The sequence below is a fragment of the Quercus lobata genome, chromosome 3 (genome assembly GCF_001633185.2).
Source record: "Quercus lobata isolate SW786 chromosome 3, ValleyOak3.0 Primary Assembly, whole genome shotgun sequence".
Taxonomy (NCBI): Eukaryota; Viridiplantae; Streptophyta; class Magnoliopsida; order Fagales; family Fagaceae; genus Quercus; species Quercus lobata.
Window position 1 is genome coordinate 55282148 of NC_044906.1, and position 20029 is coordinate 55302176.

Below are 20029 nucleotides of genomic sequence, written 5' to 3' on the forward strand. Positions count from 1 at the left end.
AATAGTTGATTGCATAAGATTTCTTTTATACTGGGGATTAGCTTTTCGTGGTCACGATAAATCTCAAGGTTCAAGTGATAAAGGAAATTTCCTTGAGCTTTTACAATTTTTGAGGGATCACAATGAATCTATCAATGAAGTGTTGCAAAATGCTCCAAAAAATTGCAAGCTTACCCACTCTGATATTCAAAAAGACATTATGAATGCAATTGCACGTGATATTTCAGTAAAGAACAAATGACCCTCGTTCTTCGTTGTGTGAACAAAAATGAATTATTATAGAGCGGTTCCTTAGTGTTGTACATGTAGCAAGTACCACCGCTTTGTCACTCAAATATTCTATTGAATGTTTACTTTGTGAATATAATTTGAGTTTATCGAACCTACGTGGGTAAGGTTATGACGGGGCTAATAATATGTAAGGTGATATCAATGATCTCAAAACTTTAATTTTGAAAGAGAATAAATCAGCATTTTATGTCCATTGTTTTGCTCATCAACTTCAATTGACACTTGTTGCCATTACTAAAAATCACATTAACATTGCTGAATTTTTTTATGTGGTTAGTAATTTAGTAACTGTTGTTGGAGGCACTTGTAAGAGACGAGATGCTCTTCAAGATGCACAATTTGCCAAAATTAAAGAAGATTTAGAGAATGGTGTACGTAGAGTGGGCAAGGTTTGAATAAAAGACAAATTTTAAACACCTTGGTGATACACGTTGGGAATCATATTATGGGACTATTTTCAACTTGATTTTGATTTTCTCTGCTGTTGTTGATGTACTTGAGATTATTAAAGAAGATGTCATCTCCGACCAAAAAGTTGAAGCTTAATCTATTATGAGGTCAATTCTATCTTTTGAATTTGTCTTTACTCTACACTTGATAAAAAACATTTTAGGTATCACAAATGAGTTGTCAATAGCATTGCAAAAAAAAAAAAAAAAAAAAAAAAATCAGGATATAGTAAATACTATGAATCTTGTTAAAGTGTCTAAGCAACGATTGCAAGTGATGAGAGACGATGAATGGAAATCTTTATTGACTGAAGTGTCTTCATTTTGTACCACACATGATATTTCTATCTTGAACATGGATGAAATATTTGTAGTTAGTGAGAGGTCGCGACGCAACACTCAACAAAATACAAATTTACATCATTATCTTGTTGAGCTATTCTACACAGTCATAGATATGCAATTTCAAGAGCTTAACAACCGTTTTTCTGAGGTGAATCCCAATTTGCTACTTTGTATGGCTTGCTTGAATCCAAGTAATTCATTTGTGACTTTCGATAAGAAAAAGTTGTTATGTCTAGCTAAGTTCTATCCCTCTGATTTTCTTAGGACAGATATTTCGGCACTTGACTCTCAACTGCAAAATTACATTTTTGATATGCACAGCAAGGACCTCTTTTTAGAGCTTCAAGGAGTTAGTGAACTTGCTGAAAAGTTAGTAAGCACAAAGAAGCATGAAACTTATCCATTAGTCTATTTGCTTGTGAAGTTAGTTTTGACCCTTCCAGTTGCTACTGCAACAGTAGAAAGAAGTTTTTCAGCAATGAAATATATAAAGAATGAACTGCGCAATCGAATGGGAGATCAGTGGATGAATGATTGCTTGGTTGTGTATATTGAAAAAGACATAGTTTGTAGCATTAATAATGAGACTATCATGCAACGATTTCAAAATATGAAAACTCGTAAAAGGTAATTGTAAATTTTATATATTTGCGTGTTTTTTGATTATTGTTGTTATCAATATATAAAATTTTCTTTTTATTAGATTATGTAATTTATGCTTGTTGAGGAACATCCTGAAAAAATTTTCTAGAGTCGCCACTAAATGTGGCTGTGATGATGGTTGTTATGGGTGGTTATGGTTGTGGCACTGATGGTTGTAGCTATTGTTTATTGTGTTGGAAATATTATTTTATTGTATTGAATGCTAAAATAAAATCATCGATGTTAGTATTTTGTAAAGCGAGTTTTTTTTTTTTTTTTTTTTTTTTTTTGATAAAGCGAGTTGTTAAAATAGATAAAGTAGGTTTTTAAGTTGCTAAAAAATATATTTTTTGGGTAAATTGCAAATTACACCTTTAAAATTTGGGGATGTTTGGATTCTATACTCTGAAATTTCAGAAATTGGATTTTAACCCCCTGAAGTTTGGGGATGTTTGGACTTTACACTTTGAGGTTTCAAAACTTAAATTTTACCACCCCCCTAAATTTTAAGACTGTTTAAATTTTACTCTTTAGGGTCCACTTAGATACAGCTAAAAATTGAAAAATACTGTAGCAAAATAATTTTTAAATATATAAATAGTACCGTGGGATCCATTTTTAATGAAAAATTTGCTGAAAAGTTAAATTTATGGATCCGTGAACAGTGCATGGGACCCACATGTGGCTGAAAATTAGTTGAAAAGTCAAACTTTTCAGCTAAAAAAAAAAAAAAGGCAAAAACGCAAACGTGCATCTAGGAAACGCAAATCGCACTTCCCAAACGCACACTTAAGGTTCAAGAGTATTTGAATTTTATACCCTAAATTTTTAGAATTTGAAAGTATTTATCTCAACACTTCAAAATTTTAGGGAATAAAATCAAAATTCTGAAACGTCGGGGTGTAAAATCTAAACATCCCAATCTTCAAGGAGTAAAATCTAATTTGCAATTTAACTTCTTTTTTTTTTTCTTTTTTTTCTTTTTTTAAGAACCCTGCGAATGCTCTTGCGTGGCAGCTTTTCAAGACTACTACAACCACGTGTGCAACGTATCCGTCGTCCAATCTAAAGAAATCTAGTAAACACCCCATTCGTCCGGTCCCACTTTCTTCGCGTTTAATTTTAAAAAGCACCAATTTAAAATGCTACCGTTGGACCTCCACTCCCAGCCAAATAAAAAACTAGCCGTTACACAACTTTGTCCCTGATCCATCGTATATTTGCTATTGCCCGATAGTGAAACCCTTATTTTTTGCAAATTTCTTTTCAACCCTACAGACACAGAGTAAAAAACAAAACCCAAACCCATTTTCGTTTTCCATCGATTTCACGAAATCCCATCATTCTGTGCGTTTGTTTGATATTTCTTTGAACGAATCTTGATTTTCTTGGCTTAGAGAAGAGAAGGTGAGGGAGAGACTATGGCTTCAAAAACAGTGGCTAAAGATATCATCACTCTTCGTGGTTCAGCGGCGATTGTCAGCGAGTTTTTTGGTATGTTATTGTGCGTTATAGACTTCTTAGATAAACCCTCTTTTGAAATTCAGCGTTCTATTTTCTTTGTTGGGTTTTGAAGAAAATCTTGGCTGATCTTTTTATTTCTTTGCAATTCCTCTTTCAGGGTATGCTGCGAATAGGTAAGATTGGATATTAATTTTCTCTTTCTGTTTTTTTTTTTTTTTTTTAATTTATTGGAATGTTGTTAATGATGGGTTTTGAAAATTAATGTTGATTGAACATTGTTTAGTATTCTTTACAATCGCGGAGTTTATCCGGAAGAAAGTTTTGTGAAGGTGAAGAAATATGGGCTTCCTATGTTGCTTACTCAGGATGAGGGTGTTAAATCCTTCATTGCCAACCTAAACTCTCAGCTTTCTGGTAAGTGTTGCCTTTTAGAAAAAGCATTTTCTATTCTGTTTGGATACTAAGAGATTTTCTGGTAAAAAATCTAAGTAAAGAATCAGGAAATTATTTAGTGGATCTAGAACAGTTTCACGGCTCTATTGAGGCCAGTTTCTCTTTTTATCATGAAACATATCAATAGAAGTCATGGGACACAAATTTGTTTGTTGGCTCTATGTGATTAGCATGATATGGGTCGATTTAAATGTACATGAAAAAGGAGGAGAAAAGAATGTGTCATTTATTTCATTTGGATATAGCAAGATTTGACTTTACTTGCTGACTTCTGTTTTTCATTTTCTGAGTATAGAAAACAAGAAAAACTAAGATTTTTATTCGTTTGTTTGGGTTGTCTTCTCTTCCAATTACTGAGAAACCGTACTAGAGTTTATGTTTGATGCATTTGTGTACAATGTTCGTGACTGAAATGTTTTGGTTTTCTTGTAAAGAATGGCTGGAAGCTGGACAGTTGCAAAGGATTGTTCTTGTGATAATGAGTAAGGCTACCAATGAGGTCCTAGAGAGGTGGAACTTTACCATTGAGACTGATAGCGAGGTCGTTGAGAAGGGGTAATGAACCAAATATTGGTTTTAATTTCTTCTTCCTTTTGCATAGTATGCTTCTTAATATGAAGTTACTGAAATGTTCTAATTGTGGGTATGATCTCATTGATTTCATTTTTTTTTTTTTTCTGGTTTCAGTGTGTCTAGAGAAAAGAGTGACAAGGAAATCATGAGAGAGATACAAGCTATCATGCGACAGATTGCTTCGAGCATTACCTACTTGCCATGCCTCGACGAAGCCTGTAAGAACCATTCATCATTCCCCAATTATGTCAATTGTGCTTGGTGTTTATTCCAATCAACCCGTTGTTTGTGCCTACTTCCTTTTAGGTGTCTTTGATGTGTTGGCCTACACTGACAAAGATGTTGCAGTCCCATTCACTTGGATCGAGAGTGACCCCAAACTTATTGCTAATCCACAGATGGTCAAATTGCATTCCTTTGATACCAAGGTGAGTCTGCAATGGTATTTTTGATTTGGTTGGAGTGACAGACTCTGGTTAGCTATAGTTGATGTGATGTGTTTGCTTGGGTTATGCAGATTCACAAGATTGACACTCTTGTGTCATACAAGAATGACGAATGGGATGAGCAGTAGAGAGAAGGCTGCTTTTTTACATGAGCAGTAGAGAGAAGGCCACAGATGGTCAAATTGCATTTGTTTCTTTTTTACCTCTTTGTGTGGTTCCTTCTTCGCTTGAGAGCGTGGTCATTGTGAATCTTTTATTCACATTTTGTAGTGGCTGATGAAAACATGGAGTGAAGAAGAAATATGAGTGTCTTGAATTGAATTGTAATCTGTTCCCCATTGTGATATATATAAGTAAATCCGTTTTGCACTTTAAGTCTTTTTGTTATGTTAAGGGAATAAACATGAGAATAAGTAAAAAATATTTCTTGCATTTTAATCATTGAAGAACTGTAGAACAAATATGGTTCATGAAAAAATTGGACATACAATTAAGTCAGCAACAACCACTTTAAGGTGCTGTGCTTAAAGTTTTGAACGATTTTGCTGCACGTTTAAAAAGGGCAACTGAGTCTTTAAGAGCATTCACAATAGACGTGTTTCTAGTAGCAACTTACTGTAGTAAGTTGCTAAAAAATTTATGTTTGCGCACCACTGATAAAGAACTTTTTGGTGTGTTAAAATAGCTTTTTAACACCCCTGCTCTTAAGCTATAAGCTATTTTAACAACTCAAACACCAAAAAACCGTTCTTTATTAGTGCCAAACTTAAAAAATTTAGCATGCAGTAAGTTGCTAGTAATGTAGCTGCAGTATTTCTTCCCAGGCATGTAGCTTGCTACATTTTAATGTATTTCTTCCCAGGCATGTTGTACCTGTGTACATAAACTTGTTAATGAATAGTTTTGAACATTAATGACGGATTTCAAGAAACAGGATTAGTAACGTGCTCATTTTCAAGAACCAGTTATACCGCATGCTCAGAAACACACCAACGCAAATAGTAACAAATACATTAGCCAAGAATCGGCAAAGCAAATAGCAGCAAATCCATAGTGGGAAAAATGATTTTACTGGTAATGAACTTGGAAACCCTTTGTTGTCATTGGAAATACATATTTACACACAAGCTGTTCAGGCCACTATACGTTGAGATCAGAATTTGTGCAACAGGCTTTTTTCCATGTGCTACTATATAATTCTGAATTATACACAACTAAGCAACATGGAACCTGATCAGTAGGTATGGTAAACAGAATAACAAAGTCCCTCCAGTGTCAGTATTTAACCAAATTAACTGGAGAACAGCATTATACACAACTGAGCTAGACGGTTCCAAGCCGGTCGCACTCACATCAAGAAGAAAACAGAATGAGGTCCCTCCATCCAGACAATGATGAGCTGTCTTCAACTCACACCACGGTATATTGCACCAGGTCGAAGATCATCCATACTATCAATGTTTCGATACCCATCAAGCTCCCTTAGACATGACCAGCCTCGTTGAGACAGAAAATTACGGTAATCATCTTCAGTGTAAAAAATCTTATCTTCAGTATGCATTGCTGGTATGTGATCGGACTCATCATAAAGACACACTTTAACGGCCAATCCTGCAATTAGGAGTTCAACATTTCTGCTTAGCCCCAACCAAAAAAATTGCTCAGCATAAGGGGAAAAAGATATTTACAACTCTTCCAGGTTATTGTCGACCTGTTAAAGTTATTATGCTGGGTTAGGGAATGCGGCTATAGGGAACATACTTCATTAGAAAGATCCAATTTCGTAACAGCACTACAGCTCTTGAAAAGGTGAAACAAAAAGAAATGTGATAATTAATCCCATCAATAAAAGCTGCTACCTTTCAACTTTTATTTTTTTGGGGTGATCCTTTTCTTAAGAAATATTTAGAATCATAATGACCTTTATGAAAACCACATATAATTGTACCTTCATCAAGATGAAGCATATAATTCCCCAAAGGCATATCCCGATCAAGGCTTCGGATTATCTGATCCTCATCCTCCAACCAAAACGCACGTTTGGTTCTCAACCTGAAAGCGCATCTTATTGCCTCCTTGATGGCATCTGTGCTGCCATCAATACCTATCCTTCTAGTGTAATCACCCCACTTGACTGATATTACCCTCCCACAATATGACTGACTCTCCCCACCTGCAAGTAAGGGAATAGAGAACTATAAAGTCAACATAAAGAAATCATTTATTAATTGTCCTCTCAAAAAAAAAGAAGCCAAAGGCTCATGATCCATAGTAGTGGCCTTGATCTCACTCACTTAGGCAGGTCATACAGAGGACATTCCACCCATAAACAAAATGTTCTTACTATTAACAAAATGATACTCATCCACAGAACACAACTTGAAGGAGAAGTCACAAATAAAGATGTCTGTTAAGATAATTTCAAAACAGTCAGATTAACTGCAAAGTTACCATTTCCAGGGGTTTCTCTCCAATTCCAAGGAGGAACACCACTTGCTGCAACTGCATCAGCTGTGGTAATGGCAAGAGGATGTCCATCATGATCCAAACGTCTCTCAAGATTGAGTGTTGGCCTGCCAGTAGCTGCACATGAAAGAACTTAAATGGGAGGGGAAAACATTTTTCTTTGAGATACATAGATAACAAGGAAAACTCTCTCTCCCAAAACAGAAAAAGTACATAATAATAATTATTATAAAATAAAAATAAAAAAATAAAAGGCTGTGCAAAAGTATCTAAACGACCAGAGATACATATAATTCAGATGATTGCATTGTGTCAAAGTATTCAGGTCTCGGCTGTATGATATACTTAGGTAAGTATCAACAAAAGACTGAACTCTGAAGTAGGCAGTAGTATCGTCAAGCGTCTGTCCTCTCTATTGGACCTTAATAGACTGTTCTATGGATTATTGAAGTGGACTAGACCTAAACAACAAATCAACACAAGTAAAGAAATTGTCTACTCAAAACTTAGAGAAACATAGAGAGAAGAACTAGGAGATAATCAAGAGAACTTTCGCAATACATTTTAACTACCCTCCAATAAAGTTTGTCTCAAGTCAGGAAATGGAAAATGGTGTTTGCATTGAGGAAAGACAACAGAAATGCCGATTACAAATAGTGGTATTGCATCTGTATATCCATGCAGAAAATCAAGTTCACTCAATATCAAACTAGGTAAGTGTAAGTCCATAAATCATTTACCCCAATATAGCTAATTCTTATCCTCTTTGCTCTCATTTCTCAATTTGTTCTATTTTCATTTATAAGGGTATTTGTTTTTAGGGGAGAACGGAACCGGGCATAAGGAGCTTCAATCGCTATTATACCAACTCACTCATTTATAGTATAGAGTTGAAAAAACAAAAGAAGCAGCCAATGATGACAAAGAAACTTCTTCTGTAAAAACTCAGATCAGCATTATGTGTAGCTGTCATCAAGTGACAATGGTAGACCAAAGAATAAGTGGCTGATATGAAATGAGCTCTTTTTTAAACTAAACTTCCAAAACCCAGATTTCTTGTCTCAACATGCGACTAATTCTTCAATGATAGTTGATTCATTACAATTATTTGTAATCACAACTTTAAAAGAGTTTTGTATCTTGGCAATGGGTAGAGAATACTTCACACTTCCTTTAACATGAAAAGCTCAGCATCCATAATAAAATAATATAATTCAAAGCTAAATGATTGTTTATGGTAGTGGTGGTGATTTCATCCAATATATATTTTCTAATATATTTTAAGTGAGGGAGGGGGAATTCAAATGCTAAACGTTTCCGTTGAAAATACTCGGAAATGACACTTGACCTAAGAGGTCATTGGCAATTCCATCCAATATATAGCCATATTTTATTGTAGACTAAAATTCAAAAAACAATGAGCATGTGAACATGCATGTCCCATGCAACAAGAATGGTGTGCAATTTTGATGCAAGAGACGCAAGAAGATTATTATTTAGTATTATTTATGTTTGCAAGTCAATTATATTTTTATGTTTTAGGTCCTAGTAATTTATTAGGGTATTAGTATTTTAATTTGGAAGCAAGGTTATTTTTGAAATAAGGCAATTAGAGTTTCCTAACCAATTAGAACTAGGGTTTAGCAATCATTTATAAGCAACCTATTGTACTCTATGAAGCACGGGTGCGTTTCCGGATTCGGATGCGGGTGTGGAACTCAGCAATTTTTGAAAAAGAAGGGTGTGGGTGCGGCGGGGTGCGGCGATTAAAAAATTATTAAAAATATTTTTATTTATATTTTCTATATATTTTTACTATTAAAATATACTTAAAAAACACATTACTATGCCTTGATTCACAAAACAAAGAAAGAAGAAGGCAAGAAACACAAAACAAAACACAACAAAAAGGAAAACACAAAAGAAGCAACAAATATTTAGATTAAAATTGAGGAAGGACAGATTTAGGATGTTTGGGCCTCATTCAAAACCAATTTCGGCTGTTCTAGCATGATTCAAAGCCTATTTCGGCCTGTTTCAACCATTTCGGTCGCTGGCCGATACGGCCCGATTCGGCCAATACGGCCCAATTCTGAACGAATCGGCCCGGTTCGGCACGAATCGAGCCGAGTTGGCGCAAATCCATGAAAAAAAAAAAAAAAGAGCTCAAACACGGCACCAGTGCGCGGGCAACCGCGTCGAACTTCGATGCGGCACCCTCCCAGGCCGCGTCTGTGCTTCATAGATTGTACTCCTTGAGAAGATAGTTGATATTTTGATGAATGAAAAAAATGGTTGTTTGATCTTTCTTTGATCTGGTGCTGACTCCTAGCGGTTTCCCCACTTGGTGCCGACTCCAAGCAAGGCCTAAGTGCTGACTCCTAGGTCATCTCTTTATTTTATTATTTGTTTCAATTTTGTTCTGGTTGTCTTGCATCATATTTGGGATCAAAGCAAACACCGATCTGTTGAAGCAACACCGCAGGAAAGAACCAGAAAATATCAACCAAAAAAAAAAAAATTTTCGTTGCCGTGTTTCTCATCCCATCAAACCACAATACCCACACAAAAGCCAACCACCATAAAGGAAACCAGATCCAAAAAACCTATAACCCACTCCACCAGAACAGTACCGCAAGAATTCGTTAATACCGATCTCACCCCGTTGATCCAAAGCCGCTGCCCACAGCCATCACAAGCTGCCAGAAGGGCCAGCCACCACAACCACAACACTTGTCGGAAGCCTCAGCCTCGCATGCCGCTGGTTCTACTGCAACGCCAATCCTGCATCTATCCAATCTCATGAAGTAACCCACTGGCCTGTCTAAATTCCCCTATTCCCCTTCTTTAGCCATTTACGTGACCTACTTGATCTGATTAACCTTAAACACATCTGACCCGACCCAAAGACAGCCCATCTTTTGCCTTAGCCTTTACTGTCCCAACCCAGTTTCGAAAAAAATAAAAATAAAAACCTTAATTAGACCAAATTGTCCCAACCCATTCAACCTACTGAACCCAGTAACCCAAAAAAAAAAAAAAAAACCAACCATCAAAACCAATTAAACAAATAGCCCAGTCCTATACCCATCCACTGCAAAACCTACCCTGCCTCAATTTAAATAACATATAAGCAGTCATATTAACCCATTAAACCCAGAAGCCAACCCCCGTGCACATCAAGTGTTCTTCAACTTCACAGAAATTTTCCATATCGGTGTTTTGTGACTCCAAGTCTGAGCTGAAAATGACTGTCTTTGATTGAGAATTTGAGGAGGAGATTAAGGAGGCTGGGAATACACTCCTTAACCCTCCTTCCTCCATTGATGATCTCCTCACTCTTCTTGATAAAGTTGAAAATTTGTTAGCATATGTGGAGCAAGAACCATCCAAATCAATGCGAGATGCCCTTTTACCCTCAATGAAGGCACTAATCACTAATAAACTTTTGCGACATGCTGAAATGGATGTGAAGGTTTCAGTTTTATCTTGCATTATTGAGATTACAAGGATAACAGCACCAAATGCCCCATATAAGGATGAGCAAATGAAATAAATATTCCAATTGATTTTGGCAGCATTTGAAAATATGTCTCATGTGTCTACTCACTCTTATAAGAAGGTGGTTTCAATTCTTGAAACCACTGCAAAGGTCAAGTTATGCTTGGTGATGCTGGATCTTGAGTGTGATGCATTGGTTGTTAAGATGTTTCAAAGTTTCTTAAAGATAATTAGGTCCAACCATCCACCTGCTGTACTTTCAACCATAGAAACAATTATGAATCTGGTCATAGATGAAAGTGAAGACATTTCCTTAGATCTTCTCAGTTCACTTTTTGCTAGTGTAAGAAAGGAAAATCAGACTGTTTCACCTATTTCGTGGAAATTGGGGGAGCAAATAATCACTAGGATTAATGCCCAGCTAGAAAAGAAAATGGCACCCACTCAAAAACTAACTAGCAAGCTTGAGGGTGCACATGATGTGAAAGTTGAAGTAGTTGAATGTGCTTCTAATCAACCCTCCATAGTGCTTAAAGATCTACATCTTGGTGAAGTCGAAGAAGTTAAAACTACATTGTTTCCTATGGTTCATAAGGTTCAAGATGATATTATACTAATTCCACACATTGATTTTGTTATTCCAAATGAGTTTGATGTGGTGGAATTCAAGGTTTTTCTTTTCTCTGTGCTCCCTAAGGTGATTCCAGACTTAAAGCAAGTGTTACTTGTCAACATTCAAATCCTTCAATGTTTTAAAACTCGAGATCGAGTTTTCTCCAACCAGAGGAGAATGATGCGGGAGACACAAGAAGATTATTATTTAGTATTATTTATGTTTGCAAGTCACTTGTATTTTTATATTTTAGGTCCTAGTAATTTATTAGGGTATTAGCATTTTAATTTGGAAGTAAAGTTATTTTTGTAATAAGGCAATTAGGGTTTCCTAGCCAATTAGAACTAGGGTTCAGCAATCCTTTATAAGCAACCTATTGTACTCCTTGAGGAGATAGTTGATATTTTGATGAATGAAAAAAATAGCCATTTGGTTTTTCTTTGGTCTGGTGCTAACTCCAGGTCTACCCTAGGTGCTAACTCCTAGTGGTTTTCCCGCTTGGTGCTAACTCTAAGCAAAGCCTAAGTGCTAACTCCTAAGTCATATCTCTTTATTTTATTGTTTGTTTCAATTTTGTTCTGGTTGTCCTGCATCAAATTTCCTTTTTTATTTCCTTTTTCTGCACAACTAAAAACATAATAAAACAAAAACCACTAAACTTAAAGATCCACACTAGTCATGAGCAACCCAACCAAAAAAAAATATATATATATATATATCCAGAAAGCCAGTAAATAGGATAGAAAGAAACATAAAATGTAAATCAAAGAATGACAATCAAATATTTCCATACCTTCCACTGGTCCAAAAGAAATGCCAGCATCCTCAATACCTGGGTGAGCACAAAATGAGTTAAGCAGTTTGTCATATTGGCACCAGTTCATAATAACAGAACCATGTCATATAATAAAATTAAAAGATTTATACATGTTTTCGAACCATGTCAGATCATACAATTAAAAGATTTATCCATGTTGCCTATTATTACCAGAAAAAAGTGAATATAAATAAACAACCATATAAACTGCAGTTTAAACCAGGAGGTAAGGGGTTGCGAATTTCAAGAAACCAATTGTAAAGAACATTTAGTACACTAGTTAATGGATGCCCAAGCAGTGGAAATATGTAAATCATGAATGCAAGTGTTCAACAAACTAATGAAGTAGAACATAAAAGGATGCTCAACTAATGTTTTTTAAATAAATAAAAAAGACAAAGGTAAAAAAGGATGCTCAACTAAATCATGTACAGGAAATCCCAATATGCCATGCGATGCTTCAACGAACATTAGAATGGCACAATTCAAAAGCATGAGACCTTGTTCAGATTTTATTAAAGATAACCAACTACAGAAGCCAGATTTCATAAAGTTTGGCTCCCCATTCAGAAATTTTCAGTTAATAATTTATGATATTGGGTCACTGGGAGCATTCAGGAGAATAAATCAGACAGACTTATGTGAGCAAAGTACTCCAAATCCATAAATCACAAGCACTGGGTTAACAAAAACGTTAATCTAACAAGTAATAGCAAAAAAATTAACAAGCTCAGCTAGACTTCACATTATATCGGACTTCACCAGGAGTATAAATGACAGAAATACTAAATCAGAACTAAATTATTGAAAAGTGCATCTAAGTCTCCTTCATATGTACACCCCTTAGGGTTGTCAGCTCAACTGAGATGCAAAACAGCTTTTCTAACTGTTTTGTAACTTCCAGTAATATCCAACTCAAAGCACTGTAGCTATCAGTTCCAAGTTTAATCTTAGCCTTTGTAATCCCCTCGCAACTATTACCAATGATAAGAGTTAAGAGTAACAGGATGAGCCATGGTTACTTCAAAAAGAAGAGATGTTACATCTTCCATTATGGAGAAGAACTGAAGAAAGTTAACCCACATAGCCAGAATATCAACTATCTGTTAATGTCGTGACCATGGTGTTAGAAGGATTAAAAGAAACTTAGGCAATCAAGTCCACTAATCCATCACAGATGCTACATTTTTTTTATATAGGTAATCCATCACAGATACTACTGAAATTTTTTATTAGAAAATTGGTCTTGTATAGAAGATGTATTTTCACTATTTTGCAGCGGTTAACAATCTCAACTGTGGATAGGAATGGGAGCGAGAACAGCCAGAGCAGCTTATAATATAATGAAAGTGTAAGGGCATAAGAAGAATAACTAAGCACTTGATCAGAAAGGTAAGGATAAAGGGGTTTAGATATTCCAAATCCAAAAATGTATGAAATTTTGCATCAGTCAGTATGAAAATTATCCAACGTGGTTACTGTCATCTATCCATTATCCTAATATCCATAGATGTGTATTCAATAATCTACATGATGAGACTACAGATGCTCTCAATACGCAGGAGCATATGACATTTGGAAACAATTAAAATCACAGAATGCTCTGCATCATCCAGTCTTGCATGTTCACTACAGATAATCAGAGAGCCAAATAAGGCACGAGGATTGTAAGAATACGCAATCAAAGGAGTGAGAATCTTCTGGAAATTTTTTACCTAAAAGAACCATTTTGCAGAAAGAATCATTTATGATACACAAATACTAACATTTAAAATAGACTAATCGGTAACATATAGGCTGTTAATGAAAAAAGCTCTAAAACTGTCCATGTATTTTTTACTCTTAAAAAGACAGAAGAGAAAATTGTCATAATCATCAAGTGGAAGGAAATTGAAAGGACAAGATATGTGGGTTATCAGAAAAAAATAGTCCCCACTCATTCTCCATTCAGATCAGACAATTGCAAACAGGCAGGATTTAAAACTAAAAAAATTAATTTCATGATTCAAAAGGAACTTCTTTCCTGTAGATAAATTGAGACCTAGTGATTTGAAATCCAATGATATGTAAGCTTTTAGGGAAAAATACAGTAAAAGGGACAAGTCTAGTCAAGAAGCCAAGGCAGATAAATGGTCATTTGCATGGACTCCCCTTCTTGACATGCGTATGAAACTGGGAAGAAAATTATACTCATTCAAGTAAATTGATCTATGAATCCCTTAACTGGTTGATGAGATATCCTGTTTCTAAACAGAACTAGAACATACAGCACCACAAACTGAGCTACATACCCCCACACCCAGTACCCACCCACCCTCCCACTCCCCCCCAAAAAAAAAAAAAAGAAAACCAAAGTATGCGGTGTACAGAAAACTCAAAGTAAGCACTATAACATTGCAGACAACACTCTAGGTAATGTCTCACACTGGGCTTGCAGAAAGAGTCAACATGTGACTATCAATATATATTTGCAAAATGAGGAATAACCAAAAATAGCAATTTCAAGAGCATGCTTTGATAAGGTAGATTTGCTTTTTCAACTTAATCTGTTATACTTATACCCATTTCCAAGGCCTCTAAATATAGCTTCTAATAGAATCATTCCATAAGACAGCAAAAACTACACATGGCAATCTCAAATAACACAAAATATTGTAAGCTATCCCAATCATATACACCCAGATAACACAAATCAGGCATTACCCAATAAAACCCACATCCAGAAACACCTATTCAAATCAAATACCTTTACCAAAAAAAGAAAAACTAAAATTTGGGCAATATTCACTTCCAATTCTGCCAAAAACAAAGCTCAAAAACTATACCTTTATCAGAGAATTGCATATAGGTATCAACCTTAGGTGGAGTGGGGCTCTTGTACTGTGCATTCTTACTCCTATCTCTCAAAATCTCTTCAATCTCTTTGTAATAAGACATCTTAGCAGACCCACTACCTCTATCTTGGTGCTTAGCCTTCTTGAACTCTTTAAGCAAGTTCCTCCACTTGTCGGTGCACATAGTGGGTGATCGATCGAACCCTTTTTCTCTCATCTTCGATGAAATCTGCTCCCACAAGTGCTTGTTCGACTTCGAAGTGTTGAACAACCCGTCCATTTCTCTGCGCAGAGAGATTAAGCTACGAGTCTCGTCTTGGACCCACGTCTCGGCTCGCTTCTTGGGAGCCTTGACTTCGACCTCGACTTCATGGTCCTCGTCGCCGCCACTGCTGTCGCCGAGAATCATTTGCTGGTGCTGGTGGTGAGAGTGGGCGTGCGTGTGAGGGTGAGGTTGAGGAGCGTGGTGAGGTGGCAAGTCGCCGCCGCCGCCGCCGCCATTGGAGACGACCTCGATCATCATGTCGCGTGCGCCTTCTTCTTTGTAGAAGTCTATGGGGCGGGGCTTCTCGGACAAGTACATGGTGGTGGGCTTTTGTTTTTTCTCTGATGTAGGTGTTTGTGAAAATGCCTCCGAGAAAGAGAGAGATAGAGAGAGAGAATTAGATTGAGATGAGGAAGTGGGAGTGAGAGTAAAAAAAGTTCATTTTGTTGTTGTAATAAGTAAGGGGATTGAAGTTGAGTGCGGTTCTTTTCTCTCTTTTTTTGGATTTGGTTTCACTTTATTGCAAACGGTAATTTTGGGGTTTTAGCAAATAAGTGTGTCCTTGTGAGCTGAGGGAGAGAGAGAGAGAGAGAGAGCGAGAGAGAGGTGCGTGAAGTAAAAGCTTTGTGTTTGATTAGCGGAGAAATGGGAGAATCGGTTGAACTTGATATGGACTCCTCTCTTTCTTTCTTGTGTTCTACTGTTCATTTCAGCTCCTCCTCTGTCCCATCCTTGAATTTTGCACTCAAACTCTATTAATTCTTATTGGACGATTTTAGGCATAGAGTCGCAAGGAAGAACTATCCAAAATACATATGGGAAAAAGTTAACAAAGTTTTTATTTATAAAAAAATATATATTAATTGAAATTTTCTACAAGAAAAATAAAAAATAACTAATTTTTTGACAATTTTTTAATATTTTCTACAATAAAAGTAATATCAAATTTTTTTTTTAAATGATCCATTAATAAATGTTTTAAGACCATTCATTGTATATAAAGGCAAAAGTTAAGAGATCCCCTAACTGTATTAGTTTAGGAAATATTTTTAGAAATTCTTTGAATAATGTCACCGTGCATAAACTATTTTACAAACCTTTTTACAAAGAGAAATGATATGTCTACAATAATTTTACAACAATTCCTAAGTAACAGGTTGTTACTGGTTGTTATTGTTAGGACAAAAAAGTAATTTTAGTGTTAGTTTCAAATTTGAACCAATAACAACTAACCACCTATAATTTGTTGTAAAAATATTATAAACGTAGCATCTCTCTTTTACAAATTATTAATGTAAGACTAATACTGTAGACACGAACTATTTTACAACATTTTTACAAACTGCTAATGTGGCTTAACATTTACCAAATAATTATTGGTAAATAAAAATGTGATATTAATGATGGCCTAGATTAGAACTAGTAAGAATTTGTCACATCAATAGTTTGTAAAAATGTTGTAAAATAGATTGTGCCTATAGCATTACTCTTAATGTAATAGGTAATTATTGGTAAGTAAAAAAATAACGTTAATGGTGGACCCATATGAATATTAATAAGAATTTACTATATTAACAGTTTATAAAAATACAATAAATTAATTTATGCTGGGCACATTACTCAAACTTTTTCCTAGTAAAAAAAAAACTATATTTTTTTAATAATTTTTTAAAACCTCGTTAACAGGATCTTATAAATATATATATATATATATATATATATGTTTTTTTAATAATTTGATGGTTATAAAACTTGCAATGCAGTGAGAGATTTGAAATTTGAATAACTTCGTTAAAAATGCCTAATGTAATTGAGCTGAAAGGGCACATCTGCTTGCCAAAAGAATATAAATAATTTTTAATTACGGATACTTTAAGGAAAACTATAAATGTCTCCACGATAAAAGAGCTAAAGGCACACATCTACTTGCCAAAAGAATATGAATAATTTTCAATTATGAATAATTCTTTTAAGGAAAACTATAAATGTCTTTACTATAAAAGAAAGAGATTTTTATCTCATTTGTAGTTTAGAAATAAAAGATGTATATACTTTTTTTAAGTTAAAGCAATATTACCAAATAAAAGAATTACTACTTGCCAAAAGAAAAAGAATTGTTGTTCAAAGTGATTTTGGTGGGTGGAGGGGGTGGTTTACTTTGTCCTAAGAATTGAGGGATTTAAGAGCATCCACAGTAATAAAGCTAAAAATTTAGCTATTTAGCACCACAAAAAGTTATTTTATTTATTTTACCTACACACATGCTGTAATAGTAGATCTATTTTAGTTTTCAACACAATAAAATAATATAAACATCAAAATAAAATAAGATATCTATTACAATAAAATAATATATCCACTACACACAACCAAGCAGGGAATAAAAAATTATTTTTTATTTTTAGCTCTATGGATGTGCACTGTAGCAATGAAGTTATAAAAAAAAAAGTTTAGCTCCACTGCTGTATAGGTTTTTTTGTGTTTTGGTGGAGCTAAAATAGCTATATAGCTTTTTAGCTCCACTGCTACAAGTGCTCTCATCCAAGACTATAAGGGTTAGTCTAGGGGAAGTTTTACTTTTTTTAAGAAATTATATCATTTAGATAATTAATATGTTGCAAATATCAAGTAAATATCTTATCCTCTTTTTTTTTTTTTTTCCTTAATTCGATAGATGTAGAGGATTTGAATTTGAACGTTTTCATCTAATACACTTAAAATATTTGAGAAAATAGAATAATTAAGAACGCACTAAACGTTTTTTTTTTTTAAATTGCACTAAAGTTTATGACATTTTTAATGTTTAGAATAAATAATGATGTTAAGATGATTAATAAGCTCATTGTGAAAGCATTAGGAATTTGAAATCAATTTGATGACACAATTTCCATTTTGCTCTTAAACAAACAAACAAACAAACAAACAAAAACTTTTTTTAACAACAAATGGAAGAGGAGAATAAAAACTTGTTTAGATAATTCTATCAAATTACAAGACTTTTGACTTTCAATTTATTATCTTTTAAAATAAAAACTAGTCAGATTTGGATCTCATGCAATGATTGCACAGTCAAATTACCTTGTAGCTATGAGATGTAAAAATTTGAAAGGTTAAAGGTTAAAAATGAATTTTTAACTTTCAATTGATTCTTTATTGCACCAAATCTGAATCCAAAGAAGTCATATTTGTCCAAACTTCAACAAAACTCATACTAAAATCCATGAAATGGCTCCTTCGAAAGAAATCCACGAAATGTCAATTGAAAAATGAATTGTGGCGCTGTACATGTTGGAGCTAGTTGGTCATACAGGTTGTAGTCCAATAAATATGCAGAGGCCTGCTCAGACTAAAAATAAAAATTTGTTTGTTTCTCATTGAAAAGAAAAAAGGTGAGTGAAATTTTGCTTCTTTTTTTTTACTAGTTTTTGTAAGTGAATTTTTTTTTTTTAAATGGTGTAGTTTTTATATACAAATCATCTTTGTAGCTTTGTCTTTTAAAAAGTTATTAATTAAAACTATTATGAGCATGTTATTTTGTTTTTTACTACTAGCATATTAGTTTTAAATAATAATATAAACATTTTTTGAGATAAAAGATAGAATAATAATAATATAAACCTAATTCTACAATCTAACACTTAAAATGGATTAAAATTTAAATATCCAAGTGTATGAGAGAAATATATATATATATATATATATGTGGGGCCCAATAATTTGTGGCCCTGACCCATTTATTCATTGGGGCCCAAAACCCGAGCCGAGGAAGGTTATAGCCAAGGATAGGTAATGCAAGTACAAAATAGTCTTGGGATACAGCCGAGGACGATTCAGTCCTCGGCATGTCCGAGGTCCCCCTGAAAGGAAGGACAAAAACGGTATAGGAATAGCTTGGAAAAAATCTAAAAATATCTAGGTCAATAGAGAAGGGTACGCTAGAAAGCATAACGACCAGGGAAGGCTGTCCTTACTGCCATTCAATACTCTGCACCTGACAGAGCCATACTCTCTAGCTTTTACAACCACCCCCAACCACTCTGGATATGGGCTGATGGGACAAGTATCAGTCTTGAAAAAGTCGATCCTACACGTGGACGAAGGATAAGGAACACAGGCTAGTATAAAAGGAAAAGTAAGCAACCTAGAGAAAAGGCTGGGAAAAATGGCCAAAAACCAGAGCCTCCCAGCCCACCTCCAGGAGAAAAACTCCTAGGGCGAACACGATTTAATTATGTATGAACACCACGAAAAACCCACTGTCCGGTGATCTAGGCCTAACCTTTCAAACCCACACTCTATAAGTGATATTGTTTGGGCCTTTTCACGTGCGAACCCAATATTATTATGGGTCGCTACGAATTGTGTCCTTACAATTGGCGCCGTCTGTGGAAAGGCTTGTGTCTTGGTGCTGGTGGTGGGTTGATACAATCCTTCACATCATTTTCAGTAGCCGGATATAGTGTCTTAGAGTAAAGTCCCACTAGAGGCTATGTTTCTTCACTAGGGGCTGCGCTTGGAAGCGTCAGCAGCACGGATGGTTCTAGGGGCTTGGCTGAGGAGCTAACCCCCTTAAACCAAGGTCCCACACCATAGTCGAGAGGATAATTCCCCCAACTACTTATCAAAATCAAGTTTTGGACAGAACCAAGGTATTGCATGGTCCTCGGACTCCAACCTATGGGGAAACCAACTACTTATCAAAACCAAGTTTTGGACAGAACCAAGGTATTGCATGGTCCTCGGACTCAAACTTATGGAGAAACCAACTACTTATCAAAATCAAGTTTTTGACAGAACCAAGGTATTGCATGGTCCTCGGACTCAAACCTATGGGGAAACCAACTACTTATCAAAATCAAGTTTTGGACAG

The 20029-nt window shown here is 35.1% G+C and overlaps 2 protein-coding genes across 4 annotated transcripts; one reads left to right on the top strand and one right to left on the bottom strand.

The window, feature by feature from the left end:
- The first annotated feature begins 2972 nt into the window (after positions 1–2972).
- On the top strand, positions 2973–5038 carry LOC115982319 (mitotic spindle checkpoint protein MAD2-like). 2 transcript variants are annotated; one of them, XM_031104876.1, is made up of 8 exons: positions 2973–3221; positions 3349–3364; positions 3475–3605; positions 4079–4199; positions 4332–4435; positions 4524–4645; positions 4735–4798; positions 4830–5038. In XM_031104876.1, exons 1-7 carry the CDS (start codon positions 3149–3151, stop codon positions 4789–4791), a joined length of 624 nt encoding a protein of 207 aa, XP_030960736.1. In that variant the 5' UTR covers positions 2973–3148; the 3' UTR covers positions 4792–4798; positions 4830–5038. The 2 variants fall into 2 exon arrangements, with proteins under 2 accessions (XP_030960736.1, XP_030960735.1); XM_031104875.1 differs by having other exon boundaries at positions 4735–5038.
- A 676-nt stretch (positions 5039–5714) lies between these two features.
- On the bottom strand, positions 5715–15880 carry LOC115982321 (trihelix transcription factor GT-1-like). 2 transcript variants are annotated; one of them, XM_031104878.1, is made up of 6 exons: positions 15735–15854; positions 14886–15543; positions 12037–12075; positions 7115–7246; positions 6612–6836; positions 5715–6274 (listed from the first exon to the last, which is right to left on the bottom strand). In XM_031104878.1, exons 2-6 carry the CDS (start codon positions 15475–15477, stop codon positions 6069–6071), a joined length of 1194 nt encoding a protein of 397 aa, XP_030960738.1. In that variant the 5' UTR covers positions 15478–15543; positions 15735–15854; the 3' UTR covers positions 5715–6068. The 2 variants fall into 2 exon arrangements, with proteins under 2 accessions (XP_030960738.1, XP_030960737.1); XM_031104877.1 differs by having other exon boundaries at positions 5715–6297; positions 14886–15880.
- Positions 15881–20029: the final 4149 nt, after the last annotated feature.

Excerpts from the sequence above, each read along its gene's own strand:
- LOC115982319 (XM_031104875.1), top strand. The coding sequence starts at position 3,149 with ATGGCTTCAAAAACAGTGGCTAAAGATATCATCACTCTTCGTGGTTCA. Across the intron at positions 3,606-4,078 it reads CCTAAACTCTCAGCTTTCTG|AATGGCTGGAAGCTGGACAG; the intron begins GTAAGTGTTGCC and ends TTTCTTGTAAAG. Across the intron at positions 4,436-4,523 it reads GCCATGCCTCGACGAAGCCT|GTGTCTTTGATGTGTTGGCC; the intron begins GTAAGAACCATT and ends ACTTCCTTTTAG.
- LOC115982321 (XM_031104878.1), bottom strand. The coding sequence starts at position 15,477 with ATGTACTTGTCCGAGAAGCCCCGCCCCATAGACTTCTACAAAGAAGAA. Across the intron at positions 7,247-12,036 it reads TTCTTTTGGACCAGTGGAAG|CTACTGGCAGGCCAACACTC; the intron begins GTATGGAAATAT and ends TTTCATGTGCAG. Across the intron at positions 6,837-7,114 it reads GAGAGAAACCCCTGGAAATG|GTGGGGAGAGTCAGTCATAT; the intron begins GTAACTTTGCAG and ends CCTTACTTGCAG.